General features: G+C 38.8%; 1 protein-coding gene across 2 annotated transcripts in view; it reads left to right on the plus strand.

Moving 5' to 3' along the window:
- LOC145487092 (uncharacterized) overlaps positions 1-17,707 on the plus strand; it is a 22,398-nt gene extending 4,691 nt beyond the window's left edge. Inside the window, exons 2-12 of one of the 2 annotated variants that reach the window (XM_081465814.1) lie at positions 1-242; positions 1,346-1,408; positions 1,784-1,846; positions 5,774-5,836; positions 7,527-7,607; positions 8,747-9,187; positions 10,431-10,736; positions 13,699-13,836; positions 15,470-15,745; positions 16,159-16,449; positions 17,621-17,707. The exon at positions 1-242 is cut by the window's left edge and continues 55 nt beyond it. In XM_081465814.1, the coding sequence (XP_081321940.1) occupies positions 1-242; positions 1,346-1,408; positions 1,784-1,846; positions 5,774-5,836; positions 7,527-7,607; positions 8,747-9,187; positions 10,431-10,736; positions 13,699-13,836; positions 15,470-15,745; positions 16,159-16,449; positions 17,621-17,691 (2,035 nt within the window). In that variant the 3' untranslated portion in view covers positions 17,692-17,707. The remainder of the gene's footprint in view (positions 243-1,345; positions 1,409-1,783; positions 1,847-5,773; positions 5,837-7,526; positions 7,608-8,746; positions 9,188-10,430; positions 10,737-13,698; positions 13,837-15,469; positions 15,746-16,158; positions 16,450-17,620) is intronic. The other variant, XM_081465816.1, reaches the window with a different exon arrangement.
- The last annotated feature ends 1,982 nt before the right edge of the window (positions 17,708-19,689 follow it).

Genomic DNA, 19,689 nt, shown 5'->3' on the forward strand with positions numbered 1-19,689 from the left:
CAGAAGGTGTCGTGTGGTGCTTGTGAGAGATCTTGAACCAAAGAAACTGTTTGCGAATTTAATACAGGAGCGAGTTATGACTCCAGATGACCAACAGGAAATTAACAAAATATCCACACGGAGAAGCCAGAGTGAAGAGTTCTTGAGCATATTACCAAGAAGGGGACCGACTGCATATCCAGAGTTCGTGAAAGCCTTAGAAGAAAAACAACCATTTTTGGCCTGCATTCTTCTCAGAGAAGGTAGGTTAGAAAACTATACCATCCCGGGTCTAAGATGCTTCTAGCCTTATGCTAATTTTGATTTTGACAGTAGTTCTTAAAAGAATTAAAAAGCAAATAGTCATGGCATCACCGTTAAAGCTCGTACATACTTATGAAATCCTTCGCTACAAGACCACAAGAGTTAGTAATTTTTTTTATGGAACGGACCATTCACGATGGCTTTGAAAAATCGAATTTAACCAACAAAACCGAGATTACTTATTTTAAAACATAACTTCATAATAAGCAATTTTGGCAGGTTTTTCTTTTAAGTGAAAGAAAGCTTGTGAGCGATAAATTGCCGCACGAGGACGAGAGCTTCGCGCGGCAATTTTTCTTCTTGTGTTTCGTTTTACGTTGCACTCGAAGGACTAAGAAAAAAAGGGGCTCCTCGTATCTAAAGCCCCGTCTACACTAACCCGGGGAAATCTGAAAACGGCGTTTTCATTCTGTAAACGCATCAAATGTTTTGCGTCCATATTACGCCCGAGAAATGTGAAAACTCAACAATCTCCAGCTATTTTGGATCTGTGTTTGAGGAAAACTCAGGCAGGAAAATCACATGGTTATCGTGACGCGATCGTTTTCCAATTGTTTTCCGTCGACACTAACACGTAAAGGCCGACTTGTTCCGGTTCGAAGAGCGTTTTCCAAATACTCCGTTTTCACGACGGATTATTGCGGAAGTTAGGCCTAACTGTAGAAGTAAAGCTGCGTTTTCAAATTTTCCCGGAGTAGTATGGACGGGGCCTAAAAATCAATTGAATTCTTAAAGAGATTCATCACAACAGAAGCGGGTGATCAATTGCGAAATCACCTTTTATCCTCATAACAAAGGAAAGAATAGTGAAACTTTTAAATGGAAATGAAGTAAGTCGCCCCACATATGTTGTGTCCTGAGGACAAAGACACAGTTTGGATGACTTATACTTTCCCCATTCAATTACAATACTGCTCCGTTCTTTCAACTTCGCACTGTATAGTTCCTTGTCCAACTGGTTCAGCAAATCGCTTGGTGGACAAGGCAAGGTTTGCAACTCTTTATGACGTCTATTAACAGGTTATTTTGGATTTATCACCAGAACTTGAGAATGTTAAAGCTGAGTGCAAGGAGCTACAAAATCAGTTGAAGAAAAATCAGGGAGGTAAGGCTAAAATTATTCATATACCAGGAGTAATCGTTGATCAGGGAGTGCGTTTGATACGTTGTGTGGTGGCAGTCTGATGGGAAATGTTATAACTGCTTTGTGCTTTGATGTGCATGAGATGCTGACTTCTACAGAGTAAATCATAAGTAAGATCTTTGAGATATGACCATATTAAGTTTTTGACTCGTAGAATCAGTAACACAGTTTGGATGACTTATACTTTCCCCATTCAATTACAATACTGCTCCGTTCTTTCAACTTCGCACTGTATAGTTCCTTGTCCAACTGGCTCAGCAAATCGCTTGGTGGACAAGGCAAGGTTTGCAACTCTTTATGACGTCTATTAACAGGTTATTTTGGATTTATCACCAGAACTTGAGACTGTTAAAGCTGAGTGCAAGGAGCTACAAAATCAGTTGAAGAAAAATCAGGGAGGTAAGGCTAAAATTATTCATATACCAGGAGTAATCGTTGATTAGGGAGTGCGTTTGATACGTTGTGTGGTGGCAGTCTGATGGGAAATGTTATAACTGCTTTGTGCTTTGATGTGCATGAGATGCTGACTTCTACAGAGTAAATCATAAGTAAGATCTTTGAGATATGACCATATTAAGTTTTTGACTCGTAGAATCAGTAAATTTGTGTCGTGACCCCAAATCTTGCCATTTGCCGTTGTCGAGCGACATAATTTAGTTGGTGAAAGACGTATTGTTACAGTACGACTACTCGAACCGTGCCAGTTGGAAAAGAGTTAACCAATCAGAACGTTACTTGAGAAGGAAGGATAGCGATCTTATTCTCAAATAAACCAATAACATTGAAGAATACGAACAATAGATCTGAACAAAATTGAAAACCCAACAAAGTGTGAAGTGTCACGAACCTCTCAGGAAACTTTGCAATTTGTTGATTGGTTAGTTTCAGTTGCTAAATTTGTACGCTTTTCAACGATTTCGGTTTAGTTGTCGCAAAATGAGTTTTCAAGCTAAACTTTTCGAGCGAGATTTTTAATAAGGATAATGCGCCGTCAAGGACTGAATTTGTAAGAGTGTATAATATATGGATTTAGCTAAGCCTAAAAGCAGAGCTCCTGATTGCAATAATTAGCCATAAAGGAAAGAGAGGATCTATTTTTTTGAAATCGCGCATCGTTTTCTTCGGAAACACACTTAGTTGAAAACACTGCCGAGAGTGTGGACAGCACGCGAAAACTGAAGCTTTCGAAAACGTTGACGTCATGTGCGCATGGCTTACTGTATTTGAAGGACTGGACTGGACTGGACTTGAAAAACGCGGACTTGTAACTCACGGACTTGTAAAATAGGGACTTGTAACACACGGACTTGTAAGACACGGACTTGTAAGACACGGACTTGTAAGACACGGACTTGTAAAACACGGACTTGTAATACACGGACTTGTAAGACACGGACTTGTAAGACACGGACTTGTAATACACGGACTTGTAACACACGGATTTGTAACACACGGACTTGTAAAACACACGGACTTGTAAAACACGGACTTGTAACACACGGACTTGCCAAACACGGACTTGTAACACGCGGACTTGTAAAACACGGACTTGTAACACACGGACTTGTAACACACGGACTTGTAACACACGGACTTGTAACACATGGACTTGTAACACACGGAATTGTAAGACACGGACTTGAAAGACACGGTCTTGTAAGACACGGACTTGTGAAACACGGACTTGTAACACACGGACTTGTAAAACATGGACTTGTAACACAAGGACTTGTAACACACGGACTTGTAAAATAGGGACTTGTAACACACGGACTTGTAAGACACGGACTTGTAAGACACGGACTTGTAAGACACGGACTTGTGAAACACGGACTTGTAAAACATGGACTTGTAATACACGGACTTGTAAGACATGGTCTTGTAAGATATGGACTTGTAAAACAGGGACTTGTAATACACGGACTTGTAACACACAGACTTGTAAAACACGGACTTGTAACATACATGGACTTGTGAAACGCGGACTTGTAACACACGGACTTGTAAAACATGAACTTGCAAATCACGGACTTGTAAAACACGGACTTGTAACACACGGACTCGTAAAACACGGACTTGTAAAACATGGACTTGTAAAACAGGGACTTGTAAAACACGGACTTGTAACACATGGACTTGTAACACACGGACTTGTAAGACACGGACTTGAAAGACACGGTCTTGTAAGACACGGACTTGTGAAACACGGACTTGTAACACACGGACTTGTAAAACATGGACTTGTAACACAAGGACTTGTAACACACGGACTTGTAAAATAGGGACTTGTAAGACACGGACTTGTAAGACACGGACTTGTAAGACACGGACTTGTAAGACACGGACTTGTAAAACACGGACTTGTAAAACATGGACTTGTAATACACGGACTTGTAAGACATGGTCTTGTAAGATACGGACTTGTAAAACAGGGACTTGTAATACACGGACTTGTAACACACGGACTTGTAAAACACGGACTTGTAACACACGGACTTGTAATACATGGACTTGTGAAACGCGGACTTGTAACACACGGACTTGTAAAACATGAACTTGCAAATCACGGACTTGTAAAACACGGACTTGTAACACACGGACTCGTAAAACACGGACTTGTAAAACATGGACTTGTAAAACAGGGACTTGTAAAACACGGACTTGTAACACATGGACTTGTAACACACGGACTTGTAAGACACGGACTTGAAAGACACGGTCTTGTAAGACACGGACTTGTGAAACACGGACTTGTAACACACGGACTTGTAAAACATGGACTTGTAACACAAGGACTTGTAACACACGGACTTGTAAAATAGGGACTTGTAAGACACGGACTTGTAAGACACGGACTTGTAAGACACGGACTTGTAAGACACGGACTTGTAAAACACGGACTTGTAAAACATGGACTTGTAATACACGGACTTGTAAGACATGGTCTTGTAAGATACGGACTTGTAAAACAGGGACTTGTAATACACGGACTTGTAACACACGGACTTGTAAAACACGGACTTGTAACACACGGACTTGTAATACATGGACTTGTGAAACGCGGACTTGTAACACACGGACTTGTAAAACATGAACTTGCAAATCACGGACTTGTAAAACACGGACTTGTAACACACGGACTCGTAAAACACGGACTTGTAAAACATGGACTTGTAAAACAGGGACTTGTAAAACACTGACTTGTAACACATGGACTTGTAACACACGGACTTGTGAAACACGGACTTGTAAAACACGGACTTATAAAACATGGTCTTATATACGATATACTTCTAACATACATACAGCCACTAAGTAACATTACATCCATTCCATCCAAACAAATCTTGTGTTATATTAAAAAAATGATAATTAATTTACCGCATCAAATCTTTAAATTCTAAACTTAGTGTAGACAGCCAAAAATATTTTTTAAACAATATTTCTGTTTCCATACTTTTTTCCGTCGCTTGCTTTCCGTCACGCAAGGTGTCTCGTGAGGAGCTTTCACCTTTAAATATGCTTTTATATTCTGAGAAAGGAACAATTTCCATTCAGCAACAATTTCAACAGCTTTCTTTTCCAGCTACCGTTATCGATTGGAATGATCATCTCTCATCCAAAGAACTTCAAATTCCTTATATTATCCTTGCTAAGAGAACAGGAACATGACTATCATATGGTTTCATGATCTTGCAGATCACAGTCACACTAGACCATAACAGCAAGCCTTTCGAAGAACATTTGGTTGTGTTCAGGAAGAATAAACGGTTGTAGATCGGATGGTATTTCGCGTGAATTTGGTTGGAAGGAAGGGAAGGTTACCCTGATGCAGTTGGGGCTTACATGGTAGTATACAAAGGAAATATCGGGTGACGTGTGTTGCTGACCATCGTTTTAGTAATGTCGGTGAAGTCTCGTGGTTAACACAAGGTCATCCGGCTGGTGTATAGTGGTTATTGTGGCTTCAAGAAGTCGCTACAGCCATAACATCGTGTAATGTGTAATACAGTTGATTAGTATTTGAAGTTCTTTGGGTGGGAGATGATTGTTTAAATAAACACTGGTCCGCGTTTTACAAGTCCGTGTTTTTAAATTCCTCGTTTTACAAGTCCAGTCCAGTACAGTAGTCCAGTCTTCGAAATAGAGTATGCCTATGCGCATTACGTGTGCATGTGCAAGTGACAGTTGTTATCAGCATTTTTGAGCGTTTTAGTGTGGACGGGGAAAATACTGAATCTATGGCAATGCGTGGACAGGGAGCGTGCTGTCATCGCAAAGCGTCGTTTCATATCGTCAAAACGTGTGGTTTGAATTTATCACTAGAATTCGTGGATGCTGAAGCCGGGAACAGCGGAGCAAAAAATCAGCCCCAGGAAAAAAAGGAAGGTAAGGCTAGAATTACTTATATAAAATCGTTTTGTTCAAACTGAACCATCATAACGATGCATTTGACAGACATACCTCGAACCGCTGGGTTCAGTTTGTGGACGTTTGTGAGGTTTGTGAGGAAAAAATAACTCTATAGGTCAAGCCTGGTCAAGCACAATGAAAAAGATATTTATTAGCCCGTGACACCGTGCTATCGGCCAGTCGGATTTACACTAGGAGTGATATTTGAAAGTTCCCTTAAAATTGAGCAAACCTTCTGGCGAGTGCGATTTGAACGAATTTCGAACTTTGATGCGATTACTAAATATAAGCGAGAAAAGCACAAACGCACCTTTATTATAATGCGCTGCAGTGCAAATTAAAAATTTAACGCGAAATTTGCCTGTTCTCGGCCAATCAAGATACAGTAATTTTCTCAGTGATGTAACAAAGCACAGAATTTCAATTATATCAATGACGCTGTTGCTTAATAGAGCGATTTTCAATTGAGTGCCGTAAAACGAAAACCAAAGTTATCACTCTGGCCAATCACAACCGCAACAAAAGGATTATCTCAAAACGTACTCCACATTGCAAAGGAAATTCCTGGCAAGTTACTTGTCCATTTGCTTTTCAACACCTCAAATACCCTAACACTGCCACGGTTATGATTACCCGTAGGAATTCGAAAGGTCCATAGTTTAAGTGTCCATCATATTGCTTTTTATTTTACTTTCTCTCTGGAACCTTCACATCATACAACGACGTCTGCCGAAAAGTGTCGATTTTAGGTGTCTCCTAACGGTTTCCAGTATTTTTCAGCACTATGTCTTTGATATTTTAATGCTACCCGTTGTTTTACTTAATGTTACAGCAGTGGTACTAAAAAAATGCTCAGACGTTGATGAACAAGTTATGACCTTTTGTTGCGGAGAAAAGATTACCATAGCAACAACGTAACTCGCTGAAAACGCCCTTATTCTTACCTTTGGTCTTATAACTCAAAAACGAGTCCAGTGACCCCTGTCTCTATAATTGAATTGTATTAGCGTGTTTCAAAAATGTAACTTTTTGGCAATCTGAGATCTGTGTGATGAGCGGATTGAAAGCTACCCTAAAGTATCAAAAATTTAAAGTGACTCTCCATCCACCCTCTCTATGTTTTTCAAACTTGGCAAAAAGTCAACCCTTGACATGCTAACTACAATTCAATAACACAAAATTGGGGTCATCGGAATCGTTTCTGAGTTACGGCTATATTATTACTGAGTTTGAGAAGTTTTTTCCGTTAAAAAACAGGTGGAATGTAGATGAAGGAACTCGTGGTCTCAGACTGCAAATAGCACCAAATCCAGAAAAAAAAAATATCAGAGAGCTGTGTTCTAGCGAGAACAAGATTTGAAGACCCTCTCTGTTTTGTAAATGCAAAACGCGGTGACAGAAAACACGGATTCCTTAATCTACGTCACTCAAGATTTTATGTTCTACAAAAATATAGACTTAAAAAGGATTAAAAAGTTTATAAGTTTTGCCCTTTGTAAGTTTTGTGCGAGTTCTTTGGTAGGTGAATTAAGGAATAAAATGTGCTAGCTCTTTATCAGTGATGCTCTGAAAATTTCTGATAGTGATTTACTCAGAGAGTTCATTCAATATAGATGACCCATGAAGACATGCAGGTGTGTCAGTTTATCTTTGTTCCTTTTTATAGCTTTGAACAAATCCGGCAACAAACAGCCTCGCGGGAACTTTAAGACAAAGTACGCCAAGAAGACGAAGAACAACACACGGGGTAACTCATTTTACACTCGGCCTGCGCGATGACAGATTGTGGGACAATATACATGAAACAAACGCATATTAACACAAAAAAGTTTAAAATACCAACTGGCTGGACGCTAACGCAGTAATATGCAATATGCAAAAGAAAATTATATCGTTACCATAGTGTTAAGCCGCAGGTAATGTAGCTAAATTCATGCAGAGTGGGTATTATCGTTTGGAACTTTGATGGAGGTAGCACCAGGAAATTGAAATTATTGCGGCAAACAGCATTGATCAAAATTGCAGCAGATAATCAGCATAGTAGCAAGAAAGCAAAGTGTAAATGCAACTCTTACAGGAGGAATACCCAGAGTTATATGATAATTTAGGTCATTTCCCAGTGGAGAATTACTACATACAACTACTTGACGATTCCGTTCTTGTTACCACCTCCCCCTGTACCACTTACCGTTCCAATACATATAATACTCTTACTTCGCAAGAGCTCCAGCTCAGTATGACTCAGGATCCATGTTCTTCTCCAATGTCAGCGAGAATGTATGGAACTAAGTAACTGTTCAAAACACCAGAATGTAAGTAGAGGACATTCGTGGCACGATTTAAGAGATATTGGATAATGATGCGATGAGTTCTTATAAGAGCCTGAAGATTCAGAAGACACTGATTACTCAACGCAACTGGTCTTGAAGAGATACAGCCCCTTATTGCTCACTATACTTCCATTCCCCCCTTTTGCCTCCTATGCTAGCAATTTTCGGTCCTCAGCCTTATCTCGAGCGCTTAGTCCGTAGTTGCTGATCTCTTACCAGGTGGATAAGTAATATATGAAACACGAAAGACCACCTTTGCAAAAACCGAAAAGTTGAAAACAAGAGGCACAGCGGAGTATTTTTGACGAGCTTTGAGGTACTTGGAAATGTTGTCAAACACTGTCTTAGGTGTTTGATGTGTCTTTTCAATCGAAAATAAAACTAAGAAGAAAATAGAGAAATAAAATCTTAGAAAATCTATGCCGGCTATTTAGATAAGATATACAAACACCGTCACGGTCATGATTTCCTGTGTTTAAACTTGATGAGTCATTGATGAGTTTGAGAGACTAACATCACTGTTTTCTCCTTCTTTCTATCTCTTTTATCTGTTTAGCCAATTTTCCAATCAAGTTTACTACTGATGCTCTTACTACCAAGAAAACTGAACGGGAACAAAACGCACTCCTAGAGCGCATAACAGCATATGCAAAACAGGGATTGGAATATTTTCCTCTCACTTCAGAAAAGAACCTTCGAAAGTTTTATCTTCATTTAAAAGACTCAATTAATATACATTTAACTGGGAAAAAAGCTGGCAGTTTAATACTGACAGTTCATTGCCGTACTTTGGAGATTCTTGAACGGCTGTGGGAAGATTATTGCTCCGGTCACTTAGACGAAGTAGCCAATGAGTGCTTTCTTACAGACGAGACAACAAACACAAAAGAGGAAAGGAGAGAAAAGGTTAACGCTGATGTGGACACCATCGGTTTGGAAACAACTATCCTGAAAGAGGACTACTTGAGGTGCAAAAAGTTCTTAACAGAAATTTCCGGTAAGCTGTTTTCCCAGATGTAATCGGCTGAATTAGGCCCTGAAATAAGTCCGCGGTGTAATAAAAAATGTCAACAAGATGAAAAAAAATCAACGAAATCAGTACGAGTAGTCTTTATAAAAAAAGAAAACAAAAAAGTAAAGGAAAGGAAAGAAAAGGAAAGTCAAAGAAACAAAATGATATTAATACTGAAAGCAATCTCATCTGCAAGAAGTTGATGTGTTTTTCAGTTACAACAAAATTTACTTGGCTTACGATCTGATTGGAAAAGCTCACATCTATTACATCACTATTGAACAAAACTCTTGCCTTAAAGTTTGTGATTTATCTCATGGGATACCCCCGTAATTAAACTCGTTGGCTCCATTTATGGCATTATGAACAATGAAGCAAGTCTGACACCGTCTGGAAAACTGTGTCTCGCTCTTTTTAAAAGCTTCAACACCGTAAAAGATCAGTTACTATCTCGCGTTATACATGGAATAAATTTTTAAACAGTGACCCACAAAGGATGGCTTGTCAAAAAAAAAAAAATTTGAAACAGGCAAATGTGTCATTCAGGATCTCAAAGACAATAGCAATTCGGATTTAAATTATGCGAGTTATTATATTTTGCCGTTGGCTGTAGTCACAAAATATGAGTTACCTTTAAAAGGAATAAATGAGAGCATGGTTTGTTAAGACCAAAATAAACAGCTTGAAAATTATGTGCAAGTTATATATAAGAGCATTGTCAAAAGGGTGGCTCTCGTGTACACAATTTTGGATTTCGTATACTGATTTGGTATCATGGTCCAAATCCTTCCTCATGTGCTTCGAGCTTCAAAGAAGGTAACTGACCATTCCATCTCCATACAATCTTCTTCCATGATGTTTTACGTACGATATGGCCAATTACAGTCGCCACCTCTCCGTTTATAATGCCGAAATGACCAGACTTTCAATTGATCATCTAGATGTATATCTTCAATTAATAAGTCAAATTGTTCAAGCATTTTGATTGCAGATTCTTACTCACGATCATTTGGAGGACAGACGCACAGATGACGTAATTACGCTTTTGTTTTGCTCCTTTATTATGCTAAACAGAAAGATTACGTGTTGTCATGCGTCTTTTCACTAACTGATCACAGAAGACGTCAGAATTCGGTCTAGGTCAGTTCATATAGCAAAGACACAATGCCCCTGATCTCGAGTACGGATCTTGCCCAGTAAATAACTGTCTGTAATTTGATTTACACAGGTTTCAAAAGTTTAACAGACGAAGAAAATGTTGCTATGGGAAACATCAAATACAAGAACATCCTCTTGAAGTTCTATGTGCTGCTCCTGGAAAAGCTTGATCCAAAGGACGTTTCGCTTGAATTGCTGACGGCCGGTGTATTGACCTCTGACGATATAGAGAAAATAGAGGAAAAACACTCACAAGAAGAAAAGAATGAAGAGCTGTTGATGGTGTTAGCCACGAAAGGACCGAGAGCATATGAAGAATTCGTGAAAGCCTTGGAAAAGGATCACTGTTTTTTGGCTTGCCAGCTCTTAAAAGAGGGTACGTATAGCGCAGGCCAATTTAAAATGTGGCAATTTGCAAAGATTTAGTGCAGATAACCAATTAGAATTCGGTAAAATTATAGTTTTTTTTAACTTCTTCTCAAAAGTGCAACTATTTTGATTTGAAATTATAGAAGACCGTAAATTTCGCCGGCGTATTTCTGTGTGAAAGGCTTTTGTGATATGTACTTATCAATTAATCTTTCTCGGGAACTAATATTTTCAGGTGGCTTATAAGCCAAAGTAATTGTATTTGCTCTTTAGACATGGTTAAACCTTTGAGCTGGAGAAAAAATTACCCATGAGAAGACATGAAAACTTTGATACTTCTATTTAAAACTCATATATTCATGTTAGAATTCCAGAATTATTAAGCATCACCTCGATAACTGCTTCACACTGTATTTATCTCCAGACTTTGAATCATTATTAGTCAGCTTACACAATTGGCACACAAAAATATTTCCTGCTGAATTTTAGAAAAACGTCACAAAGTTTGACTGCCATAGCTTGGGCGACAAAAGTTTGAATCAGAACGGGCACTGTGCCCCCCAGGCTAAATATGGTCAACCCAAATTCTATGGTCGTGAAGTGGGCATTTATGGTGTCTGAGAATAACGTAGCGGCAAAGCTCTACAATAGCGATCAATGAGGTAAAGAACCAAATCTCTAGGTCTGTTGGCTTGCATTCGCGGAGGTGGGTTTAAGTGGTCGTTTAAGGGTCGATCAGGATTTCCGTATGTTAGTTTCTGAAGGATTATTGTAGTAGGGAGTTTGTGAGCCACAAAATCAGTTTCTTGCTTTTGTTAGCGTTTAAGTGCCCATGAAATAAAAAATAATTGCTGCTTAATTGAAAGACTTTTCAAAATAAAGAAGAATGGCGTTTTCCTTTTTGGAATATTTTTTTTCGTTTTAGTAATATCTACGTTTTTGTGTTATGCAAATGAGGAAAGTGATGACGTCATAGGTGGTCCCACTAAAACAGAACAACACTCAATCAAGAATATCTGTAGAAATATTGAAGCAGTGTCCTTTAAACTTGGCACCAGAACTGTACATCACAAAAGAAACAAAATGACACCCGTCGTACCGTTGCCATGACAACAGTTATGCGGCTGGTCCTGTTTTAATTAAGACTAAAATTCCCAGATGTCATTCTGTTTCTTTTGCGATGTACATTTCTGGTGCCAAGTTTGAAAAACACTGCTCCAAGATTTATGGAGATATTCTTGATTCAGTATTTTACTGTTTAAGTACGTGGAACTATTTATGACGTCATCACTTTCCTCATTTGCATAATACAAAAACGTGAATATCTCTAAAACGAAAAAAGGTATTCTAAAAAAGGAAAATGCCATTCTTCTTTACTTTGAAAAGCCTTTAAAATAAGCAGCAGTTGTTTTTTACTTCATAGGCACTTAAATATTAAACATAGGCACGCAAGGCGTGCAAGAGTTATTTTTTTTGTGTTAAGTGTCAGAGATGAAGCATTCATGGTACAGTGATGATTTGGTTAATCTGACAAGTTTTTTTGGTTGCGATGTTACATCGGTCATGGAAAGATAGCTAAATAGTAAGCCATAAAATGTTTGACTGAACAAACTACAGTAATCTGACACGTCTCCAGATAATGTAGATACCATCTTATTCTCTAACAGGCAATTTGATTCGTTCTTTGATACAACCCGCACTGTGATTGGTGTGACACGCGCACATGCATAACTCCCTCACTCACCGATCACATAAACCTTCCAACCCCCAAGAGGAATTTTTGCTCAAAAATACTCAAGTTAATTTAGAGACCTTTTCGCATTTTATACGAGTCGTAAGTTTACCTTTTTACACAACACAACACTACTTCACCGAAAATAGAAAGAAAGAGAAAAAACCTCTGACACGTTGACAGTCTGATTTAATTAAATTGCACTTTAACTTGGTGCCATGCAGTCTTCAAAGAACATTTTAACAGTTTTCATACCTTTTACCTTTAAAAATATCGGACTGAAATGAATGTCATCAAATAAAACTATTAAAATGCCACTGCAGAGACGTAAAAACCGTCCAGAAATGAAAGCTTCTTTTTTGGTTAATATCCTGGAAACAATAGCCGATAACTTGTCAACTCTAATTGAATTTACTCCCATATAAAAAACAACAGTGTCAAGTTACCATTTGTTACTGAAGATAGCAAACATCTCGTGGGAAAGAGTGATGTGACGATTGGTCCGCTGTAATTGAATTTACTCCCTTGTGAAAAACAAGAGTGTCAAATTACACTGTAACTAAAAAACAAAAGAACAAAACAATCGTTACCTACACTTACTATTGTAAACGTTAGAACTGTTTCAAATCTAAAATCTCTCCCCTCTAAAACATGTCCTAAGAACTAGACGTATCAAGTTACCTTTTAACTAAAAATAAAAATATCCCGTTGCATTTGCATACTACTAACTCACGCACTGTTTCAAATCTCAAGGCTCATCTCGTTCATTTAACTAAAATCCTCAGCCTAACCCACAGAAAATGTCGAAGTAAACCCAATATATGAATACTTCCTCCTGTTTTATAGAGGAATAAATATGGCCGTTCTGAACTCTATCGGGATCAAATCTCCTCACATACCATTTACCTTTACAACAAGAAATTTGATTGGCTGTTTATAGTAGATCCAATCTGATTGGTGTGACATACATACATCTCTCACTCACTCACTCACTCACTCACTCACTCACTCACTCACTCACTCACTCACTCACTCACTCACTCACTCACTCACTCACTCACTCATCCATTGACCCGTCCATAACATACCCGACGCGCCGACTAAGAGGTATTTTTTTTACAAAAAAATAACTCAACTAGAGAGTAATCAATCGCATTTCTAGTGTACAAATTGTTAAATTATTTAGTCGGTAAGGGAAGAGAGAAGCATTGTTAATACGCGTTTGTTTATTTGGCAGAAAAAGAAAATTTACTCTATGAAGTAAGGGAGGGAGAATGGCTATTGAATGAAACAATGAATGAGCTGTGGCTTGAGGAAGAAAAAGCAATAACTGCTGCTAGCGAGAACGAAAAATTGAAGGCCCAGCTGGAGGAAGGTAAAACTTACAAGATATATAAAACTACTATTTAAACAATAGACCGCGCTTTCTAATGGTTTAGCGGTGCAATAAACCCACGAGGGATGCGTGTTAATTAACTCCTAGACGCCATCGTGGTCGATTGAGAATTTTCAAGATCTTCTTCTTCCTTCCAACGTGTGAAGTTTTTGGGTTCGATACTGATAAACTAATGTTCTCAAGCTTTTCATCCATAGTTTCTAGCTTTGAAAGGATGATTTCAGCTGTCGCCTCTAAAATAAGTCGGCATTTCGAAGACTTTGGAGTTCCGTGACATCTGCCGAACGTTTGAGTGAGGAGTTTGAGCTTGAAAGTAACCAACTTGCTCCTTTCTCCACTGGGGAATTGCAGCAGGCACTCGAATCACTGCCTTTCTAGCCTCTCTTTTATTTTCAACCCAAAAATTAGCCAAAGAAATAAACGACGTTTCGACATAGTCGGACGCCATTTTCAAGTAAATGTGTAGGTTAGGGTTAGGGTTATAAGACAGCTGTAGAAGACACTGTAAGCAGACAACTACGAGATTTGAGCAATTAAATTGGAAAAACACTACAGCCAGTATTTACGAGTAGAAAAACTGAGGACGATGTTAAGATGCGCGAGGAAAAGCCAAGCGAAGCGTTTCTATTTATTCAAATGTGGCCTGTACGATGCAAGCTATGTCGGCTACACTCGTCGGCACCTATTTCAAAGTGTTGCCGAACATCAGAGTTCAGCCAGAATCGGAAACCACATCAAGGAGGAACATAAAATGGAGCCAAGGAACCTCAAAGACCCTTTTACCATCTTAAAGAAATGCATGAGTAAACTTGACTGCCTGCTATATGAAATGTTATATATCAGAGATCTCAAGCCAGTACTTAAAACTCATTCACACTCAATCAGAACAAAATTGTTTCTTTAATTAACATAGTTTCCTAATAGTCATTTGTTCTTGTTTTCTCGTCACTTAACGTATTTTGCCACCTTATGCGTATAATTGTAGATCTATTTATAATGCAAAAACTAACCTGCATATTTACTTGACAATGACATTAGATGATGTCGAAACGTCATTTATTTCTTTCGCTAATTTTTGCGTTGAAAATCTTCCCTCAAGCCTTGCTTATTCGATCTCTTTTAATTATAGAAAAAATGGTTAAAAAAACACAACAAACTATGGGAGCGGTGAAGGAGTCCGATTTCAGTTTTCTAACTCGTGAAATCTCCAGGAAGCTGACAACTCAGTGATCTGCCTTAGAAGAGGAAGAGATGACAGATGATATCTGTTGCTGTTATTTCTGTTATTCCTTCTAGAGCGGTTTCCAATTGAGTGTCGTTAAACCAAAACCAAAGTAATCACTCTAGCCAATCACAAAGGACACAGACAATCCAGTGAACCAATCAAAACTCGAAGAAATTACATGTACCTGATGCAAAGCGAGGGAAAACGTGAAGGAGTCAACACTGATTTTGGTTTTACTTCTGACTGGATGAAAAAGTGGCGCGAGTCCTTTAAGCCAATCGTGTAGCGAATCGAAGTAAGGCAAAACCAATAACCTTTCGACACTCGAATGAAAACCTCTCAATGCATGACTGTAACACAGTATTTACATATGTTTTACGTATATAGCTAAAAACGCAGAGCCGCGAAAGAAGGCTATCTCTGTGGTGGAAATTGCTGGAATAATGAAAGACCTGGGAAGCGGTTGGGAAGAACTTGCAACAGAACTTGAGCTTGGAGAAGCAAACGTTCGCAAGATAAGGAAAGAGAACAAAACAGACCGAGAAAAGGCCTATTCTGTCCTCACGATGTGGACGGACAAGGAAGGAGAAGACGCAACATTGGAACGTCTGGTAGATACCCTTGAGAAAATAGCAGAAAGTATCCCTGTGGAAAAGATGCTTGGTATGTAAATGTGAAAGGTTTAGGTAGCAATTTTAAGTCACCCACAAAGTTCTCTACAAGTTACATGAAATATCAAATGACTACATATAAGTTAGGAGCCGAGAAGAAACCGGGAAGACTAAATAAGTAACTCCAAGAGAAAGCAAAGGCAATTGGAAAGATTGAGGCAATTAAGATTTTTCAATGAATTTGAAAAATTGAGGCCTAGTCCCTAGGATACTGTATGCCTTTCACCTTTGTTAGAGAAAGCTCTACCTATCTTTCCTAACGGAATGATATTCACATGTTACAATTACAGGAGTGCTTCGATGAATTTAACTTATTAATTTTTGAAACAAGAATTTTCTGTATTGATATTATGCCTGACGATCTTGTGAAAGATCCATGTAGTTCAGACATGCTTCATTTCGCAGAGTCAGAAAAAAGAGTCGATGACCAAGGGGAAGTGAACAGGCTTTTGAAGAAAGCTAAGGATGAAATTTCAATCGAGAATGGTGAAAAAGAAGCCAGTGGGGAGAGCAGTGAGGAAGCTGTGCTAAAGGAACTAGGCATTCAGTTGCCAGAAGGTAAAATTGCAGAGAAAGATGAAGATGACCAAAAGGAAGTAGCCAAGCTACTGAAGAAAGTTCATGATGAAATTTCGATTGAAAATCGCAGAAAAGAAGGAAGAAAAGAGACCAGTTTGGAGGCTGCCTCTAAGGAAGGTAAAATTGATTAAAAATGTCTGATAAAAGCTAGCTTAAAGCCAGGTTTAAGCCAGGTACTGATCAAGACAATTAAATATTTCGAAATATATATATTATAATAACCGGCATAGTTAACAGAGGGGAATGGTTATGAGGCCTGAGAAAAACCAAAGGGGCAATCAAAAAGGCCAAGATTTATTTTGGAAGGTCAACGACCGTGCACAATCGTTTGTTTTGCGTTCAAACACTGTACATAAATTACGAGACCAAAACGTTTATGTTGGCTAGCTGCTTGGTCAGAGATAACAACTATTGTGTTTTGGTTGAAAAAAAAAAAAAAGAAAAAAAAAATTTTACAAATTAAAGAACTTTTCCAGCCCGACGGGAGTGGGGAGGGGGGGTTGGGGTTGGGGGTGGGGAAGAGAACTCCCATATGAAAAGGTAGGGGATGCTCGTTAGCAAATTATAATTAAACCACCAAAGGATGTCAATCTGGGCTTGGCTCGAGCTTTATTTTTATCTATTAACTATGTGCCCGGGAACGACTCACTTCGTTGGTTGGTGACTTTCCTTACAACTGTCGACCCCTAATTTTCTTGTGGGGAAACACTCCTTTATCCTGTGAATCTTGTCGTCGGCATTTCGCTTTATCGATTTATTTCGGGCGAATCTCAACTCAAAAGACTGATTCGTAACAAAGAAATTCGACTTGTCATGAGACCCCGCCTACAGAGCCGGCTCATAACAAGAATTTCCCTCACCAGAATCAAATCAGGCTATGAGTAATCTTCGAGCAAACGTCTCAAGGATAAGCCGGCAGATGCGTTGAGAATTCGGAACAAAAAAAGCATTGGAAATGTCAAGAATTGAAACAAAGGATCTAACATTTCAAATCAATCTTAGATGAACAACCATCTAATTGACCTTTCAATTTGATAATGTAAGTATCATCGATAAAGTCGATAATTTGGTTCGAAAGTTATCGATATCAGCAATTCTTATCTGGTTTTCTTATTACAAATATTAATTTTTTCAATTTTTTTGCAGCTGCAAACTTTTATAATATATTTAATTGCACAAACCAATATATAGGCTTTGTTATTACATCAAAAAATCTTCAGTCTATTTATTTATGCTTTTTATATTGCAAAGGACGGCGACTACATGAATTCTTGCCTTTTTATTTTAGCTTCAAGCCGTGAAGAAAAGAACCCGAAGAAGAGAGGAAGCAAGAAAGAAGCTAAGCCTATGACTAGCTAGAGTTCAGAGATTAGTTCAAAGCACTTAAAGGGTTAGAGTTAGGGTTAGTGAACCAAAAATTAGACATTTTTTCATTTGAGTTCAATGTGTCCATTAAGCATGAAATAAACATATTCTGAAGTTTCAAACGAATTGGACGAAGCATTGCGGAGATATCGGAATATTAAAATCACTGCTTTTTATCCTTCATAATCGTAGAGCGGTCGGGAAATTGTCGGATAATTGTCGGAAAAAAACTTGTGACGTCACTGTTGGTGAGCTCAAGAAATGCGGGAAATTTGAAATTGTTTTGGTTGGCCGTTTTGGTTTCAAGTTCACGGTGAACTTCAGAGGAAAACCACTCTAAAACAAAAGTTAGCACTTTCAAGTTCTCCCAGGACCCAAAAATTAAAAGAGAATGGCTTATAAAAATCAAAAGAGAATGCTTCATGTCCTCGAAGCATTCGCGCGTTTGTGTAAAACACTTTACCGAAGATTTTTCGAACAAAATCTTGTAGTAAGGAGTTTGTTGCGACCCTCTTTCAAGCTTCGTCAACTTGTAGTCAAGAAAACGACGATTTTTAACTTCACTATGGAACGTTGCAAGCCGGCAATTGGACAAAAAACAACGAAAAACAAGCGAATAATGCCCGCCAAACAGCAGGCGAACTCCTCGGCCATTTCCCAAGTAAAATAAGTTTGTATTTAGATCCAAAACCTTCCCCACGAAAGACTCATCGACACAGGAACGCAGCGATGGTCAAGACAACAATGACGTCACAAAGCAAACTTTCAGTTCCATTCCTCCATTAAAGTACGTGCGCGTTCATTTTGGAAGCGTTTTCGTGGCTCAGAAAGTAAAATTTCCGCATAAGTTTCCCTTTACATGTTTTTGTTTTAACATTTCGTCGCTATAAAATGGCTGAAGAAAAGATGTCTAAATTTTGATTCATTTGACCTTAAGGGACAATGTGAAGGGACGAAATGTACAAGGTAACAGAACATAAAGTATTTGCAGGTTCATCTTCGACACTGGCCCCAATAACTTCTCCTGAGTGCATACACTCCTGGAAGAAATTCTTTGTATTTAGCGCTTAGACCCTGCCAACCATTCCAGTATATCCCTCTAACAAACACAGGAGTCCAATATCAAGTATTCACGGACAAAAGTTGTTCAAAGATTTGAATATTGGAAGATTTCCACATAGTCGACTGGAATCCGGAGAGGCTGGACATAAGAAAGGTGCATAGCAAACCGACCAAGAAGATAAAATCAGAAACAACGATAGCATTATTACTTTAGTCCTTGCTATGGCATAAAGTGAGTGAATGAATGCTATAAAACTTCTGAGAAATTCCAAGCGAACAAAATAGAAAATTTCTCGATAGCGTACAGTTATCGCATCTAATCTCAGTGGAACTGAATTAGACAATACTTGGTGACATCCCTCCTAACATTATACGTGAAAACCGATTGTGTGTTAGATTTTCTCCTCGATGGAAAACCCCCGCAAGCGTTTTGTTGAAAGTCGCCCCCCTTTCTAGCGTTCGAAACCCAAAATGGTCAAATAACCATAAACCGAAGCACATACCAAAAGAATTTCTTTTGTGTTAAGACATTTTGTTATCCCACACATCTCGACCATATACAACGTCACTTTAGCCGGTGCGGATTTTTTTCTGCAGGCAGCACTCCGGGGGTCCCTGGGACAGCCCACCCTTAACCTACAGTACAAACTATTTTTAACGACTGACTCTGGAAAGCTGGTACGCTAACCTAGAACAAACGCCTCTTAACAGATGTCAACAACTACCGGCGCCTTACAAACGACTTATCCATGACGGAAACGAAACCGACAAACGGACTTCCAACCGACCGACTTAATTTGACTAACAATGGACGGACCAAAAACCGACCAATTTGACAAACGATAGGCGGATCGAAACCCACCAATGACTGATGACAAACTTTACACGAGTCTTTCAGCCAATACCATCATGGCTAAGCTGACCAATCAT

This window comes from Orbicella franksi, chromosome 5, assembly GCF_964199315.1.
Source record: "Orbicella franksi chromosome 5, jaOrbFran1.1, whole genome shotgun sequence".
Taxonomy (NCBI): domain Eukaryota; kingdom Metazoa; phylum Cnidaria; class Anthozoa; order Scleractinia; family Merulinidae; genus Orbicella; species Orbicella franksi.